We start from the raw sequence: 19,699 nt of genomic DNA on the forward strand, positions 1-19,699 counted from the left end.
ATGCTATATTGGTACATAGGGGAGCTGGAATTTAGGAAAAAAAAGGTGAACAAAGGTGAACTTATCTAGGGTTGAAACAACTAATCGATTAATCGGCAACTAATCGATTATGAAATTAATAGATTACTTTTTTCATAATCGATTAATCGGCCAGTAACATAATGGGGTAAAAAAAAAACCCCTAAAATGAGCCCTTTATAGTACAACAAGAGCAAATAATCGCTACTGTAAATATTACTTTCACAGTTCTACGCTAAAAAAAAAAATTAACCCCTTACAGTAGTGATTATCTGCTTTTTTTGGTACTATAAAGGGCTAATTTTAGTTTTTTTCACCCCATTATGTTACTAAACGTCTTAGACCTGGTTCACATCTATGTGTTTTTTGGTGCTTTTTGCAGAACGCAGTACAGTTCATTTACATGGTTTCCTATGGGACATGTTCACGCCAAACGGTTCTTTTTTTGGTTCAATATACTTCAATAGAGAAGCTGCAGAAAAGCACGTCGTTTTTGCAGCAATTTGTGTTTTTTTAATCTGTCCAACAACAAATTGGCCAAAAAAATACAAAAACGCAAATCACAGCAAAATCACGTGCACAAAAATCAAAACGCACAGCAAAAAGCACTGCAGAAACAGATGAAAAGCAAACTGCACAGGTGTGTACTGAGCCTTATGCTGGCCACACGGATCAATTTTCAGACGAGAATATTCATACGAAAAATCTTTGTACATTCACTGAATTAAAGAACGAACATTCTTAAAATGACATTTTTTTTGAAGGAAGACATTGTTTTTGTTTTTATCTAAAAAAATTGATCACTAAGTGATGATATTTACCAGATTCACCCTTTAATAGTATATACAGTATATCTCCTCTAATAGTATATACAGTATATCTCTTCTGTCTGTTATGCTCAGAGTGGATTCGATATTTTGCTCCCTAACCATATAGTTGGTTATTTATATTTACCACTGCATAGAGATATTTAAGAATAAATTACCTTTTTTTTAAAAAAACTTACACATTAACTAAATTATACACCACACTTTTTTTTAAGCTTATTAACCGAATAATCAATTAATCGAAACAATAATCGTCCAACTAATCGATTATGAAAATAATCGTTAGTTACAGCCCTAAACTTATCCTTTAAGTACAGCAAACAATTCACAGCAACACACCAACTGCAATCAAATCATATCCGAGCCAATGTGCAAACCAAAAAAGTCAATAGGATATAAAAGTCCAATAAAGTGTGATAGAACTGGTGTATTAATAAAAAACTGAAAACTATACATCATATATACTCCACCACAATGTTCAGTGCAGGTTCCACTCCCTTAGGAATCATGATTACCAGATAGTATTGCCATTCACTCTTGTGTATGGCTAATATCGCTTATGCTGATCTAAAGCCGCTCATAATCACCAAACTCTGTCAAGATATTGCGATCAATCTCCACACATGGGGAAAGAATGAAGACAGAGCCTCTGATAGTGTAAAACCTTAAGGTACCCGCTTTATTATAAATGTAATGAACTTACATAAAAGCAATATAAAAAATGCCTTCATAGTAAAATCACTGAAATGTCAGGTGCCTCAGTGCTGCGATCTCACCATCTCTCTCAGATCCGCTTACACTTCCTGGGTCACCGTCCTGACATCAGATCCAGTTGTCGTGTAGGCGCGCCCCTGGGCGAAGTTGTAATGATGAAACGCGTTAGGACGTGGCTGTACGGCAACCGGAAGTGATGCAACACATAGCACCGGAAGTGACGTTCTGTCGAAGTTAACATCGGTCTGTGAGACACTGCTTAACATACGCTGGGTCCGCTGCAATCGGTATATGCCAGTTCAGTGCCGTTCTGATATATGCGATTTTCAACTGTGCATAATGTGAGTGCAATATTTGTAGGCTTTTATTTTGTTTTAATAAACTTATGTTAAACGGTATTGCACTATTGGAGTTTGCTTTTGTTTCACACATATAGAATGTCTGTGAGTCACCATTGAAGATTGAAGATCGGTGCTGAATGTCATTTAAAGTTTGAGGGGTACAATGCCTGATTTTCCAAGCATGAGAATGTGAGGCAATTGTTCTTTTGTGAGTTGTTACCCTAAGGGGGAGTGGTGGCACGCTCTTCACGTGGTGTGGCTAGGAGATTTCAAGCAAGACTAATTCATCACGGATTGCTTTATTGAACTGATTTATGTCCTGATACTTTTCACTGGACTTTATTCACCTTATTGTTCACTTGGTGATATCACATCATCATTAACCGCTTGCCGACCAGCGCACGCCGATGCATGTCGGCAGAATGGCGCTGGTAGGCAAAAAGGTGTACAGGTACGTCCCCTTTAAGCAACAGTGTCGCGGGCACGCACCCGTCGCGGTCTCCGTGACCGTGGGTCCCGCGGACTTGGTGTCCACTGGGTGCCCGCGATTGTGTCACGAAGAGGAAGAACAGGGAGATGCTTTTGTAAACAAAGCATTTCGCCATTCTGCCTAGTGATAGGACAGTGATCACAGCTCTCTCTAATCGAGAGCTGTGATCACTGTCCTGTGTGTTGAAGTCCAGCCCCCTAACAGTTAGAATCACTCCCTAGGACACACTTAACCCCTTCACTGCCCCCTAGTTGTTAACCCCTTCACTGCCAGTGTCATTTACACAGTAATCAAATGCATTTTTATAGCATCAATCGCTGTATAAATGACAATGGTCCCAAAATAGTGTAAAAAATGCCCGATGTGTCCGCCATAATGTAAAATCGCAGATCGCACCATTACTAATAAAAAAAATGCCATAAAACTATCCCCTATTTTGTAGACGCTATAACTTTTGCGCAAACCAATCAATATACGCTTATTGCAATTTTATTTTACCAAAAATATGGAGAAGAATACATATCGGCCTAAACTGAGGAAAAAAAATAGTTTTTTTATATATTTTTGGGGGATATTTATCATGGCAAAAAGTTAAAAATATTGAGTTTCTTTTTCAAAATTGACGCTCTTTTTTTTTTTGTTTATAGCGCAAAAAATAAAAACTGCAGAGGCGATCAAATACCACCAAAAGCTCTATTTGTGGGAAAAAAAGGACATCAATTTTGTTTGGGTACAACGTTGCACGACCACGCAATTGTCAGTGCCGAATCGCAAAAAGTGCTCTGGTCAGGAAGGGGGTAAAATCCTCCTGGGCTGAAGTGGTTAAGTTGTTTTGCATGTGTTTAGTTTGTTATAGCACCACTATTTACAGTGTATTTATATTTCATGCTTTGGTAGATGTGTTAGTATTTCTAAGTTTTATCTGTTCAGTAGTAAAGCCTTTTTTTTTTCAATATTACAGTATTGTGCACAGTTTCATGCTGAGTCAAAAGTTAAAGTGGTTGTAAACCCTTCCATATACCCAGTGTAGTGACTGACCTCAGGTGATACACAGAGATGAAAGAAATCCTCCTACATAAGTTGTACCTGTCTATCTGCAGCCCTCTCTTCTCTACAACCGTTCAAAGTGCTGAATTTATAAAGCTTGTCTGAGAGTCCAGAAAAAAAGGCGGCAGAGAGCTGGTTACACTCTGCAGAGCTCAGTGAGGAGAATTCTGAGAGCTGATTGGAGGAAAGAGACACCATAGGCATACAGGAACAGAGCTGAGGCTGTTAATCACAGCCTGTGCCCTCCCTTGTCACCATTTTTCTCTTGGTGTCAGAAAAACTTGTCAGAAGCGATTCATGCTGCCTTTTGTATAACTATCTTACCCTCACCCGTTACCAATTACTCAACACCGACTCTGCAACATCATCTAAACCTGCTCACATTCTTCAAGGCTTACCGCTACTCGCATACAGGCGCTGACCTCCCCTATTCACTGTGCCTTGCTGTACCTCATCACCATGCTGTACCTATATCATCAAAGACAACTCAGTCCATTACCCTAACAGCCTGCACGTGACAGTCAGCTTCCTTCATAATTGACATTCTCACAGTGGACATGGATCCTTACATGGCTGCATCCCCATTCGCCCTCCTCTATGTTCAATACTAATTACCTATCAGCTACCCATAGGGATCATAAATCTCATAATTGATGACCTACTGGCAATAATATTTTGTACTCATTCAATAGGAGGAGTGTATGGTGTATGTTTGTGGTGGCCATCTGGGTTGGGTTATGACAACGTTGCCATTTTTTAATATTGGTGGTGGTGCCTGGTTTTTTAACCTTTTAACTTTTGATTGGTGTTTAAAGTGTATTTTTTTCATTAAAGATCATTTATATTTTTGGTAATTGCGTGTTCCTCTTTGAAGAATTGCTTGATCTTATTTAGGCACAGATACCTATAATCTCTGCCTTTTGCTATTATACTATCTTGTAGAGCTGTCAGTTCTGGTTTTTACCCCCAGGTTGTTACCTATATGGGTTCACACTATGGCGAATTGGATGCGGAATCTCTGCATCCAATTCCCAATAGCAAGAGATTGTGACCGGCTCTCTATGGAGCTGGTTCACATATCTCCGATGCAGCTCCAGTGTGTCTTTTGGTCCGTTTCAGGTCCAAATTCATCCAAAAATTGGGGCTGAAATCAGACCTGAAACTATGAACAAGTACGCACCGGACCCCTGCTGGGAGCCTCATTGGTATTAGGTGTGAACCGAGCCTGAGTTTTTATGGCAATCTGTGTCCCTGTTAGAGAGATTCACCCTCTATATTTGTCCTGTTTATCACTATCACCAGTGAAATAAAATCATAAAGTTTGGATTGTCACCAGAGCAGGTGGGAAATATTCCAATGGGGACACTACTTCTGGTGACCCTTGCGATAACCAGGAATGCCCATGCTTTGGATGAGTTTCCTCTCACTTTCTGTTTTGGCTATCGGACAGAAAGTCAAAGAAAATCTCCATAATGGGACACGGCACAGAAAAAAATGACAGGGGTTAAAACCCTTCCTTACTCAATCCAAAAAATGGGGCAGACCCAATTGAACATTTTTTTTAAATTGAAATTATGGTGATCAATATAAGCAATAAATACTTGAAGCAGGGCAACACTCATGGGTCCATATATTGTATGGTGGGACACAGTTAGGTAATAAAGGTCAGAAACTGACCTTTTATGTAAATATCAATACAGTGACAAAAGTAGTTACATTTACTAGGTCCTCAATAGTTATGACCTAAGCAAGTGGTTTTGTAAGTATAATATGAATTGAATAAAAAGGTATTAATACTCACGCAGGTGAAATCATTAGTAACATAAAAGTCCGTATAGAAACAACCTTTGGATCTGTTCTCCAGAAAAGTGATGTTGTAGATACAAAGAGCTGTCTTATCTAGAGATGCACTATTGTTTGTGCTAAAAATTCCAGCCCAGAAGAAACTCCCCGAGCTGGTGAATGCAAACGAAGACAAAATCACCCCTCTCTGAGTCTCTGTCCCACATGTCAGATTATACTGAGAATTAAATGAAAGACTTGAAACAGGCTTGAAATCCAGAACTAACAGTCTTGCCCTCATTTCATTTGATGGGTAATACGGAAATATAAACTTGCCCTTCCATTCAAATGCATCAACAATGTTTAGGACAAGTGACCGACTCTTGAGTTCAACTTCGTTAGATTCAACTTCGTTAAATGTAAATATGTCACCGCTCTTCTCTCTTATTGCTACTGTTTTTCTTCCATGTGTTCCCTGTTTGGTAGGTGCAGCAGTTACAAAGAAGATCTTGTTGTTGTTTTGGAAAATGAAGCCTGCAGCAGTATGCTCGGGGTTACAGGACACAATTTCATTATCGTATTCTTTAAGAAGAGTGAGGTTATTGACACTGTACCCCCTGCACGGCTTTGAATGTTTATTCCAGCAACTGAGCACAGTATCATTATACACAAGTAAAATTTTGTTATAGTACATCTGTGATGTGGCTTCTTTTCCTTCACAAAGGTCGCTTCCATTGTGTGACCCTGGATGTCTTATTGCCTGAATTTGAAGCATATGATTAAAGAGATGCAGATTGTCTTCTGTGGCTACTACAACGTGTTCCCTCCCAGTTGCAATGTTTTGAATAGGATGAGTGAATCTGAAGGATCCCTCACTGAGCACAGGATCTGTTGTAAATCTGATGAGAAGACACAGCAGAGTGCTGACAGAAGGAGACATGGGCATCCTGTAGTTCTTGTTCCCCCGCACATGGCCCATAGATGACTGGTGTGTGAGATGTCTGCAGTTGTGCTGCACTGAACAGGAATCTAACACTTTAAATGATATAAAGAAGAGCTTACTTCCCATTTTACTGCAACTTCCTGAACTATTGTAAGTGAAGCAACAGCAAAAATTTGCTGACATATCCCCTGTATGTTCCTGCCCATTACCAACTTGGTAAAAAAAAAAAAGGAAGACCATTTTAGCTAAAGGGGAACTAGATAATATTTTCATGAAATTTACATTCTGAGCTTTTGTGTAACCGGAACTCCTTTCCTGCACATAGAAAACCTACATTTCCTGCTTCAATACATAACTGTGCATACTCCTTTTTCCTTATTATTGACGTGTGTGTATATGTAGCACCCTCCTAGCCCAGGATGCTAGGTACATTTTGTTTTTGGCTCCTTCTGCAATTAAGGTAACAGTGATTGTTTGGTCTGGTCTGTTTGGGTTTCACAGGCTGAGCATTTGATTGCTCCCCCTTGTCTCTAGAAGAAGTTTCTAGAGCTTAGGCAGGGAGAATTCAAATAACCAGCCCGATTGATCAGGGCCTAGCCAATCCCCGGGGTGGTGTGCCCAGGTGGTGGCTGGGAAGCTGATAAATAATATAATAATAATAATAATAATAATAATAATATACAATAATAATATATTCACTGTAAAAAATATTGTGCTCAAAAAAAAATTGAGCCAACTATTTGCATCAGCTTTTTAAGTACTGTCAACTAAACTTATTTTTGTCTGACTCATTAGACTTTTCGTGTTTTAAACTTTGTTTTTTAAGTATAGCCAACTCAATTTTTTTCAGTTTATAGACCATATTGTTTTAAGTTAGGAATACATACCTTAACTTGTCTGATACTATAGTTTTAAGTAAAGCCAACTCAATTTTCCCAGTTTATAGACCACAGGTTTAAGTAAAGTCAACTAATTTTTTCCAGTTTATAGAAAAGTTTAAGTTAGGAACACATACATTAACTTATTTATTTAAAATACTTATATAGCATCATCAATTTACAGAGCGCTTTACATGTACATTCACATCCCTGCCCTCAAGGAGCTTTCAATCTAAGATCCCTAACTCACATTCATATACTAGGGCCAATCTACCTACCCGCATGTCTTTGGAGTGTGGGAGGAAATCTACGCAAGCACAGGGTAGAACATGCAAACTGCAGGCAGGTAGTGTCGTGGTTGGGATTTGAACCAACAACCTATTTGCTGCTAGGTGAAAGTGCTAACCACTACACCACTGTTCTGCCCTATTACTTAGTTACTTAGTCTTAGTGAAATTAACTCGTAACTTACTCAATTTTTTTAAGTTTGTAAAACTTATTTCCCAAATGTATTTGATATATGTTTGAAGGTTTTTATATAAAAATAATACAATAATATGTTTTTTTTAAAAAGGAGTAGTCTCATGAAACAGGCTTTCAAAACAAATTAAGTTGAATGAAAAATGTAAAAACCCCACTGAATCCACTGCACTAGTAATTAAGTTAATGAACCATGGCTGGTGCGTCTAATAGACGGGATACCTCCTGTAATACCAATAGTTATGTGGAACTACAAAATGTTAAGACAAAGAGATGTCTCAAGAATGGTAAATAATTGGAGGGTCAGCTACAGCCTATGGTACAAATATATAAGACTGAAACATAAAAGGATATAAAATCAGTAAAAACCACTGTGCTCGAATCACCTCCCCACACACTCCACAGACCAGATTCCCCCCTCACAGATGTGGGATATTCAATAGATGTTATGTGTTTGAATAATATTCATTCAGGATAACTCATTGCTGTCCAGTAATGTGGTTTCAAAATAAATACTTGATGACCATACAGAGCTAGTATTCCCATATAGCCATGAGTTGGCCACTAATATCTTGTGCACGGATCCTGATAGAATTATTTTACTCCCTGCATTGATCAGCGCAGATCATATATTTGAATGAAATGACAGCCACACAGTCAGTCCCAATATTTTTGGGCATGCTCCAACTTGCAGCTGAAAAGGATTTTAACCCTGTATCTTGTTATGTAGCTACATGATATCATGGAAGACAGGTCTTATAAGAATATAAGATTCCAGTCGTTTCCTTTTATCCTGGCACAAAGAGGCTGATTGTCTGCTTAAAGTGTAGGCAATGGTGAATCACAAACAATATAGCAAAGCTGTATATGGACAATGTCTCTCAATAAGCAGATATCCTTCCTCCGCCTCAATCAATTTTTTGATATAGCAGGCGGGGTGTAGCAGTAGAGATTCATTGAATGAAAAGCAGAGCAGTATCCAGCCTAATCTTTGAATATCACTATAATTAGTATGGAAGTATGAAAAGTTCACCTTGCAAAGGTGCTTACCCCTCCTTGGGTCATGCAGTTTGTTGCAGCGATTTCACAGGAAAAAGGCTCTGTATGGTCGCTCTGTGCGATTTCCCTTTCACAGCTGTTGTTAGAACGTTGGTGTGTAGATAGGATATGTGTTTTCCTCACATCCGCAAGATGAATGGAGCATTCACTATTCAGTTGTAGGGAGATTAGCTGTGATTGGCTGTATAGCTGACTATAGTAATCAGTCTCTATAAGGCTAGGTGCAGGGGCAAAGTGTCGCCATATCCCACCATGAAAAAACACACCAGGAGTCACCACCGCTGTACCCAAACAAAATTTACGTCCTTTTTTCCCACAAATAGAGCTTTCTTTTGGGGGTAGTTGATAACCTCTGCGTTTTTTTTTTTTTTGCGCTATAAACAAAAAAAAAAAAAGACAGACAATTTTGAAATTTTTTTTTTTTTTTACTTTCTCCTATAATACATATCCCAAAAAATATATATATATAAAAAACTAATTTATTCATCAGTTTATGCCGATATATATTCTTATACATATTTTTGGTAAAAAAAATTTGCAATAGGCGTATATTGAATGGTTTGCGCAAAAGTTGATATGGCAAAGTACTAATGCGCAACCAACAGTATATCAATACAAATAAGGTGCTAATTAATATATTGCATACATATAAAGTGCTAAATGAAAAAAGCAGCTAAACTTCTATAGTGTAACCAACACCTCTTAAAATGTGTATCGTGTAGTGAAGTAGCGCTAATATAGCACGTTAACAAAAAAAAAAGAGGAATTTCCCAGATGCTCATGGCAAATACAAACTCATATAAAAGTGTTCAAAGTCCTAAAAAGTACATCACATAATATCTGATCAATAATGCAATGAAATCCAGTAAAGTGTATCACATAAAACTAAACTAAAAGTAAATTGTTTCCCAGGAGTAATCAGCATCCAAAATAAATCAGGCGACTCAGAGAGATGATCAGTTCCAAAGTGAAAAATATAAATCAGAGTAGATAAGGGGGATAAGGACAGGTGAAATAGTCCAAGATGTAAGATGGTAAACATGTCTTTCTGCAATCCTCCCCCAGTAGTGCTAGCCGCTCACCTTATAGATAGACCCCAACGGGTCTAATGGGGCAACAGTGAACGACCAGCCTGTTATTGAAGCTTTCCTCACAGCTTTCAAGGGATCACTGCAGCTTTTGTCTGGTCTCCATGGTCTTTTCCTAGAAGAAAGTTTTCCCCCAATCCTATAGGTGGGGCAACAGTAAACGACCAGCCTGCTGTTGAAGCTTTCCTCACAAGGTCCAAGGGATCGCTGTAACTTTTTCTCCGGTCTCCATGGTCCTTTCCTCGAAAAAAGTTTCTCCCAATCCGCAAGATAGTAGATAAAAAAGAAGGCTCTCTATAGTGTAGTAGATCTAAAAGTTCAAAAGTAATTTATTAAAAAAATCTAAAAACTCCTTTACAATAAAAATGGCAACAGCAGGCCAGACAGCAAAAAAAGTGTCAAACAAATGAAAAGACTTCCGGTCACGGCCGTATCCCGGAAGTGAAGTCACCAAGCACCTCCCACAGAAAAAGATTTCGAGTCACGGCCGTAACCGGAAGTGATGTCACCAAGCTCCTCGGAGCTTGGTGACATCACTTCTGGTTACGGCCGTGACCGGAAGTCTTTTCACTTGTTTGCCATTTGTTTTACACGGTTTTTTTTGGTGACGTGCTATATTAGCGCTACTTCACTACATGTTGCGCAAAAGTTATCACGTCTGCAAACTATGGGATAGATTTAGGGACTTTTAGATATTTTGATTGTTTTTACTGGTAATGGCGGCGATCTGTGATTTTTAGCGGGACTGCGACATTGCGGTGGACAAACCTGACCCCAAATTACACTTTTTGGGGACCAGTGACATTATTACATTGATCAGTGCTATAAAAATGTATAAATGACACTGGCAGGGAAGGGGTTAACACTAGGGGGTGATCAAGGGGTTAAATGTGTTCCCTGGGTGTTTTCTAACTGTAGGGGGGATGGGCTACAAGGAACATGACAGAGATAGCTGTTCCTGATCACTAGGAACAGAAGATCTCTGACATGTCATCTGGCAGAACGGGGAATTGCCTTGTTTACATAGGCAGATCCCTGTCCTGCCTCTGTATACTGCGATCGTGGGTCGCCAGCAGACATTGAGTCCGCTTGACACCTCGCGCCCGCCCGATATCTCTTGTGCAAAGACCGACGTACACCTACAGCGGTTTGCGCAGGAGAGCCGACCTGCCGCAGTATGTAGACGGTGGCTGGTCGGCAAGCAGTTAAGGTGTGAACTTTTGAAGATAGATTCCCCACATCTAGCTCTAAAAAGATCTTATAAAAAACTTCAAAGGTATATTTTAGATTTTCGGGGTAGCTCAGGCTAAAAGCATAAATGAGTCCCATATTCATTCTTTCTGATACAAAATGAGAGTACTATATGAAAAAAATACACTATACCAATATGCTTGTTTTTCCTGCCAATGAGCAAACATGTGGTAGATTTGTTTTTGAAATGTAATAACATAGTACAAAGTGGGCGGGGCTTTAGGTTACCTAATTAACGTTAATTGTCTAATATCTCAAAAACCGTACAAACAGAAAGTTTGTTTTTGTGCTAAAAATCAACAGAAACGCAGAACAAACAAATTGTATAATTATTTCTAAAATGTAATAACATGTGGTGCAAAGTGGGAGAGTTTTCATCATCTATAATGCGCAATATCACTGAAACCAAACCAGCACATACGTCGGTTTTTGCAGCACAAATCAGCACAGATGCAGTGCAAACAAATGCTATCTTTGTTTTTAAATTTTAATAACATTGGGTGCAAAGTGGGCGGGGCTTGATGTTACGTAATCTGAATTTGAATTTCAATATCTCAAAAACCGAAACCGGCTGAAACATTCATTTTTGAGGCACAAAATAGTTTTTAAGCTTAACAGCTGGTGGTCTCTCACCCTGCATCTTGGTTGCGTTCTGTCCATTTATTATAAATATATTAATCTGCAAATAAAATAAACATTTTGGATGGTTTGTTAAAGCGGAGTTCCACCCAAAAGTGGAGCTTATTTGTCTCCTCTCCCCCTCCGGTGCCACAATTGGCACCTTTTCGGGGAGGGGGGGGGGGGGGTTACAGGATACCTGTCTTTGACTCATATTCACTCTTACCTTTCAATGGCATTGATTTGATTGGCTTTGTAGTAAATGGAAAAATTCTTGTCATTGGTGGTGCTCTTTTGTCCTGATGGGCCTCAAACATATGGAAACTGCCTTGTGCAGGTTTTCAAAGTTCCAAAAGAAGTCAAACTCAAATATACAGCATCCAAACTCGGCAAACATATGCTTCCTGCAAATTCAGTCAAATGAAAAGATAATTTTTTTTAAGTAAATGTAACTCAATTGGAATATGGAAATGCACTGTCATAGTGAGAGTCCCTGTCACTATGAAAATGGGGTTAAAGTGGACACAGAGTCTGCATATTGGCTGAGTGCAGAGCTACAGAGTGTAAATTTGAAACGGAGAAAACTGCTCTGGCAGTTTTCTCCAGATTTTGGTATTCGGTCATGGGGCTCTGTAGTTTGGAGATTCCATAGTGTCTTGGGTGGGACGGGATCTCCAACCCTGTGTCCAGACTTTGTAGATTACCAGCAGGGTGTGTGCTCAGGTGAGCACAGCACTTATAATGAGGGTATGGGAAGACCTCATGGCTCCCAGTTGGAGACTGCTCCACACCCAGAGAGACAGGAGGTCTCCAGGAGTCAGAGGGGCTGCAGGAGCCAGATCGTGTAACTGCAAGAGGCAGTGGATCGGCCTGAGGACTAAGGTGGTCTGTGTGACCAGGATAAAGAGCAGAGGTACTGCTAAAGAGAGCCAGGTGGGCTAGCATTTTCTATTGTGTTTTTTTGCTGGAGATGAACCCCTGCGTGGGAACCCTTTATGTTACGGACTTTTATTTGCCTTTTTAATAAAAATGGGCTACCATGCCCTTAAATATAGTTCCTGACTGGCTTGAATCACTGACAAACGCATCTGCCACGAGAGCTAATGGTCCCCGATATTACAGCACATACCTTAAAAGTTTTGTCTAGATTACTCAATATTATACATTATTTTTGTAAATGTAAAAGCAGTGTTTTAAGAACTAATGAAAATTAAGTAAGGTACTTTAAAATATCAAAGTAAATTCATTGACATTTAATTTTATGTTGAAAATTATAAAATTTATGTTAAAATTACAAGCCAATGGAATCATTTTTATCAGTGTTGGGAGATTTCCCCACCAAGGAGAATTCCAAGCCTCAGAGGGCTATTGCCTGTGTTGCTGTGAGGTCTCAGCAGTGGCAGAGCTGATTTGGAAGGGATCTGGAAGTGACTGCAGGAATTCGTCAAAGGCATTTGGTCTAGAGAAAGACTATCTCACTTATTGGGCTGTGTCCAGAGGAGGCTGGAAGGTGGCAACTGTCCTGGGGAGTAATGACCCTGAATTGATTCCTGGTGACTGTGTGCTTTTGGAATATAAGTGCCAGAGGTAGCTTTGACTGAGACAGCTTGCATTGGGTCTCAGATACTGGCCACTCTCTGTCCTCTTTATTGTAATGCAAATAATCAGCGCTACCCCCAGTGAATAAATGAAATATGAAGTGATCAAAAAATAGTGAGTCCAAAAATAGTGAATTAAAAAAGGGATATATAAGGGTATATAAAAAATTATATTGTGCTTCCTTCTCTTCCCTTGTCAAAAGAAGTTTGAGTATACAATATTATAAAGATACATAAAGTAAGTTTACAAGGGTCTATAAAGTAAGCTCATTGTTTTACAGTAGGGTTTATATAGGTAAATATCATGAAATTTCAAATATTAAACATTGGGTTCACGTAAACCTAAATTAAAGATATATATATATATATATATATATATATATATATATATATATATATATATATATCATTTCCTTAGTTACTTTTGTAGGTATTTAAATGATTTATACCTACTATACATATTGTTTACAAGTAGAGTGTATATAGGTCAAATAAATTCTGATAATGAGCTTTAATCGTAAGGTGGAGAAAAGGAAAGAGAAGAAAAAGGGTTGAAAGGTAGAGGTATGGTCCACAAGGTTGTCCCGCTCGTCAGTTTATTATTCTTTTTAGTTCTCTTTGAAGCCTTAGAATGGGTGTCTCTGTAAGTCATTTAATCTGTTACCATGGCAACAGGACAGAGTCATTGAAGTTTGACAGGAACTGTTTTATCCAAGGGTGCCAAAGTTTTTCAAATTTTGGAATTTGATTTTGATCGATGGCTACCATCTTAGCATGGGACATTGTATTATTCATTCTGTGAATTGTTTCTGCTAGTACCAATGTAGGAGATGTCCATGCCTTGGCCACTGTTTGTTTTGCAGCCGTTATTAGTTGGATCATAAGTTTGAATTGAGAGAGTGTTAACCATTCCGGTTTTAGATTAAGTAAAGTTAAATATGGATCTGGTTGTATTATTTTTTTAAATATTTTAGATGCAATCACGAAGACTTCCTTCCAGAAGGTTTGGATTACTGGGCACGTCCACCATATGTGTAAATATGTGCCTATTTCTGGGCATCCTCGAAAACAGAGCTGAGGTATTAGGTGAATATTTTGCCACTCTAGCGGGTACAAGGTACCAGCGAGTTAGGACTTTATAATTTGTCTCCAGTGCTAAGATGTTGGGTGAAGATGACTTAGATGTGAGCCATATGTTAGACCAGTCCGTGTCTTCTAAAGTTCGCCCCAGGTCCTCCTCCCACCTCTGAACGTAAGAGGGTCTATTAAGATTTTCTACTCCATATAATTGATTGTAAAGTGATGAAATTGTACCTTTAGCAAATGGATCTTTTGTACAGATTGATTCAAAAATGGATAATTGGGATAATGGTGTATCCCCCTTTAGGAATGGTGTATAGAAATTTTTGATTTGGAGATGTCTAAATATCTCAGAGTTTGGTAGATCATATTTTTCTCTAAGCGATGGGAATGAAAGGAATGATTTAGATGCTATGAAGTCATTTAGTGTCTGAATGCCTGATGTTGTCCAAGCTTTAAAAGAATTTGGGTAGATCCATGCCGGATAAAAGGCCGGATTTCTGATAAAAGAAAGGAGAGGATTGTGTGGAGATTGTAACTGATATTTGGTTTTTAGTTTATCCCAGAGAGATAAGAAGTGTTTAGTTATGGGATTATGAATTTTAAAGCGGTCTTTAGGATCAAGCCATAATAAATTTGATATTAATAGAGGGTCATTTTCTGAAGCCTCTATAAATACACATAATGGGATTTCCTGTTTTGCATGGTATTTGGACAGACTGGCCAAATGTGCTGCTCTGTGGTAGTTAGTAAAATTAGGGTATCCCAGGCCTCCTTTATTTTTGGGAAGATGTAGTGTTTGTATAGGTATACGTGGTTTAGAAGAGCCCCATATAAACGAAGTTGCTCTTTTTTGTACTATTCTCAAAAAATAGGAAGGAATTGGAATAGGGTGGACTCTGAATAGATAAAGCAATTTGGGTAGAATAGTCATTTTGATTGCATTAATCTTCCCTATCCAGGATAAAGGAAGTTGCGACCATTGTTTTATTAGATTTGTGATCTGTCTTAATACAGGAGGATAATTGGTTGAGAATAAGTCAGAATGAGATGCTGTTAAATGAATTCCAAGATATGGGATTGATTTTTCTACCCATGTGAATGGGAGTGCAGCCCTAGCCGGGATCAATTCCATGTTTGTGAGTGAAATATTAAGCACTAGGCATTTCTTAGGATTAATCATAAGGCCGGATAGGGCTGCAAATCCATCAAGAGCTGGCATTAAGTTAGGACCAGAGACCTGTGGTGATGATAGAAAAAGTAATATATCGTCTGCAAATATACATAATTTGTGTGTAATACCTCCTACTTCAATGCCAGTTATAGTTTGGTTTGTTCTGATGTATTGGGCCATGGGTTCGAGTATAAGGGCAAAGAATAAGGGAGATAATGGGCAACCCTGTCGGGTACCTCTTTCGATATTAAAGGCTTCAGATTTGTATCCAGCATATTTTATATAGGCTTTGGGTTTATTATATAATGCTTTGATCCATGTTAAAAAGTGGGGTCCAAAACCCCATTTTTGTAATGAATATTGCATATATTGCCAGGATACTGTGTCAAATGCCCTCTTAATATCGAGAGATAGAAAACATAAAGGGATTTTCCGTTTTTTAGCAATATGTGCCAATAACACTGCCCTGCGTATATTATCGCCTGCCTGTCTATTTGGCATGAAGCCTACTTGATCTCTATGTATTAATTTTCCTATAATGCTATTGAGGCGTTTTGCTATTATTTTTGCTAATAATTTAATATCGAGGTTTAACAGAGAGATAGGCCGATAATTCACACAGGAAGTATCATCAGAAAGGGGTTTTGGGATCACACAAACAATTGCCATTAGTGTTTCTTGCCGAAAAGAATGTCCATCTAGAAGTTTGTTAAAAGTTTCAGTGAGAATGGGAGAGAGTATTTCTGAGAATGTTTTATAGTATAAAGCCGAGTAGCCGTCTGGGCCTGGTCTTTTGTTAAGTTTTAGGTCTTTTATGGCGTTTAGCAACTTCATCTATAGTTATAGGCTCATCCAAACTGCTTTTTTGATTCTGAGATAACTCAGGTAAGGTTATTTTTGAGAAGAAGGATTCAGCCTCTGTAGGATTAAATTCATTGTTTGTCTTGTATAAAGTTGCGAGATGTGAGTGAAATTTATGGACTATTTTAACTGGATTACAAGTGTAAACATTTTTTGATAATTTCAAACGTATTGGTTTGAAAGATTTGTTAGTTGAATTTAATGCCCGAGCCAAATATGTACCTGGTTTGTTTGTATTCATGTAGAAATTTGTGTTTGGAGCGTTTGAGGGATTTATCAACTGACTTAGTGAGAAATAGATCGTATTCCAATCTAGATTTTTCCAGATGAGATTTTGTACTCTGAGATGGATGGATCTTGAAATGATATGTAGGCTGCATTAAAATTGAGTTCTAGTTTTTTTGCTAGATTTTTGCGTTCCTGTTTAAATAGTGCCATTTGTCTTTGTATTGTACCACGCAAGACAGGCTTATGAGCTTCCCACAGTGTTATTGGGGAGATGTCTGTTGTATTATTAATTGATATGTATTCCTTTAAAGCTTGTTCAATGGCCATCTGATGTAGTGGGTGTTTGAGCATTATGTCCGGTAAGTACCACGTTGGGTCATGCGCTTTTGGTATGGCTGAGGCTATAGTAGTGTATACTGCATTATGGTCAGACCACGGAATCGGAATTATATCTGATGCAATAATTTCTGGTATCATTCCTATTGTTAGAAAAATATGATCTATTCTGGTGAAGGTTTGATGAGGGTGCGAGAAATAAGTGAATTTCTTTTTCATTGGGTTACTTTCTCTCCACGAATCTACCAGATTGTATTTGGAAAGAAGTTGAGAAAAAGGTAATCTAGAGGTTATTTTGGATGGTGTAAAAGGTGATTTATCTAGAAATGGGAGGAGGACCTGGTTCGAATCCCCACACATTATCACTGTTCCTATTTTGTGTGTATTAATCACTTGTAATATATGTGAGAGGAATGGTGTAGGTTGTTTGTTAGGAGCGTAGTAGGAAATCGCCGTGATTGCTGTATCCATTATATAACCCATGAGTATCAGGTATCTGCCTTCTGGGTCTTTAATTTCTGATAAGGTGAATGGTGTGGATCGGTGAAATGCAATTAGAGTTCCCCTTTGCTTGGTACAGGCAGAAGCCGTGTAAATTTGTTGATAAAAAGGAGAAATATATTTTGGAGTAGAATCTTTGGTGAAGTGTGTTTCTTGGAGGCATACTATGTGAGCCTTCTTGTTATGGAAAGTACGGAAGGCTTTGGTCCTTTTTTGAGGGACATTTATTCCCTGAACATTCAGGGAACGTATATTCAGTGGTGCCATGGCAACAGATCAAATAGTTTTGACTTACTTTTTGTTATGCAGAGCTGACTGCGCAGATCAACCTGTGTGGACTGAAGAGATGAATAGATAGAAAAAAAAACAGTGAATTCTGGAGTAAAGAGTAAACAAAAAACCATATGAGATTAGATGATACATTGTATAAATTATTTTTTGCAAGTAATCACAATTTACCCGTGAAAGAGAGTAAATATCTCTCTCAGGGGAATAAGTGCCTTCGTCACACTCCCACATAATATGGTTGGGAGAATGAGGAGGGCTAATGGGGGTACACGGATCTTCCGCTTACAGGAGAGAAGTGCTATGTCAAAAGACATCAAAATGATGTTTCATTAATTGGAGTGCAGAATATAGTTTTTGTTGAAATTATTTATTCCAGGGTGGTTGTATATGGTTAGTCTTGCCCTAGGCTAAATAATTCAGTTAGAAAGGTACTGTTAATAACTTTGGTATTGATGAAGATAGTTTGAATTATTTTGGGATTTTAACCCTTTTAGAGTAAACAATTACATATTTTATTCACATGTAACTGTTTAGATATGTTAACTCATAAAATTGAGGTTGTATTGCTTCAGATTAGAATAAACAAAAACATAATTCTAGGAACTAGTTAGGTAATAATATATTTGTTTTAAGAAAAGAAAGAAAAAGCTTCCATTACTTCTGGATTATTGAACATATTTGTCCTAAAAAGTAATAAATCTATTGTTATTACCTGATAATATATAACTGAACAAGAATTTCCTTATTTCACTTATATATTCTAAGGCTATATGAATCAGAAGTAATAAGAAATATAACTGGAATGTAACATGATCCCACACAGTGTGTGACTATCAGAATGCAGTTACATTCAGTTATAAATACAGTTTTTTTTATAGAGAACCATCTCTTAGTATAATAAATGAAGAGATATCAGGAATTAGGATGTCAGTCCATTGAATCTTCTTGGTCCATGGATAATGTGGCATAACGGCCTCTTTTGTGAGAATGATGATTCCCATTTTGTTCTGAAATTTTCTGAGTGCTGCCTGAAGGTGAAGATGATGTCATTCTTCTGCGTGTGGGAGTGTTGCTGCTTGTGGGTTCTGTCAGATTTAATTTTAAAAGGGTTTGTTGTAGTTCATCTGCTGATCTGCTTCTGTAAATTGTACCTTGGTAGTTTAAATCTGACTGAAAAGGGGAAGCCCCATTGATACATAATGTTGTGGCGTTGCAGTTCCATTAGTTGGGGTTTCATGGATCGTCTTTTAGTAATAGTAAGTTGGGATAGGTCAGCAAAAATGTGATAATTGTGTCCTTGAAAATTAAGTTCCTTTTTTTTTTTTCTCTTGCAGCAATTAGTATTTGTTCTTTCGTTCTGTAATAATGAAATTTTGTGATTATATCACGTGGGGGTCCATCTTTCTTTTTGGCTGTGAGGGCTCTGTGTACTCTGTCCAGTTCTAAACGTTCAATAGGGATATCTGGCTTTAGTTCTTGTAATAGAGCAGTAATAGTAGATTGCAGGTCTGTCACAGTTTCAGGTATTCCCCTTATGCGCAAGTTTGAACGTCTGGCTCTATTTTCGTAATCTTCGAGCTTAGTTTGAAGTATTAAATTCTCTTCTTTTTAGTTGTTCCAATTCTGTTATATTTACTTGGGTTGTAATTTCAATTTCATCCACTTTTATTTCTAAGGCTGCGGTGCGGTTTCCCAGCTCTCTTATTTCTTTGGTTAGGCTTTTTGTTATTTGGTCTGAGGTTTGTTTTAAAGCCTTATGAAGCATCTTTTCAAATTGTAATATTACTGGGGATGCTGAGGAGGCTTGTGGAGAAGTTTGTGAGAGGATTTGTTCTGTATCTGACTCAAATGGAGAGTCTTGCTGTGACATTTTCTGTCTGTGAGAGCGCCCTGATGCTGTATCTTGTGAGGTGACTGGAGCTGCTTTAGTTGCAGTGAGTGCCTGTGAGCTCTTTGTGAGGTGATTTTTATTTCTGCCACGGTTTCCTCCCAGTACCATATTTCCTGCCCAAACTTTCACAGTTTGTTCCCTGAGGCAAAAAGGTTCAAATGGATACCTTTTGAGCCTGCAGGCTCCGCTTTATCCTTCTCTTCTCT

General features: G+C 38.2%; 1 protein-coding gene and 1 long non-coding RNA gene across 2 annotated transcripts in view; both read right to left on the reverse strand.

Moving 5' to 3' along the window:
- PLXNC1 (plexin C1) overlaps positions 1-6,303 on the reverse strand; it is a 181,695-nt gene extending 175,392 nt beyond the window's left edge. The window contains exon 1 of the mRNA XM_073620173.1: positions 5,239-6,303. Coding sequence (XP_073476274.1) covers positions 5,239-6,288 — 1,050 coding nt within the window. The 5' untranslated portion in view covers positions 6,289-6,303. The remainder of the gene's footprint in view (positions 1-5,238) is intronic.
- Positions 6,304-9,619: 3,316 nt separating this feature from the next.
- Positions 9,620-19,699, reverse strand: part of LOC141132119 (uncharacterized) — a 134,696-nt gene continuing 124,616 nt past the window's right edge. The window contains exons 2-3 of the long non-coding RNA XR_012242856.1: positions 11,763-11,940; positions 9,620-9,977 (exon numbers count right to left, since the gene is read on the reverse strand). This is a non-coding gene — a long non-coding RNA (uncharacterized lncRNA). The remainder of the gene's footprint in view (positions 9,978-11,762; positions 11,941-19,699) is intronic.

The sequence above is a fragment of the Aquarana catesbeiana genome, linkage group LG03 (assembly GCF_042186555.1).
Source record: "Aquarana catesbeiana isolate 2022-GZ linkage group LG03, ASM4218655v1, whole genome shotgun sequence".
Lineage (NCBI taxonomy): Eukaryota > Metazoa > Chordata > Amphibia > Anura > Ranidae > Aquarana > Aquarana catesbeiana.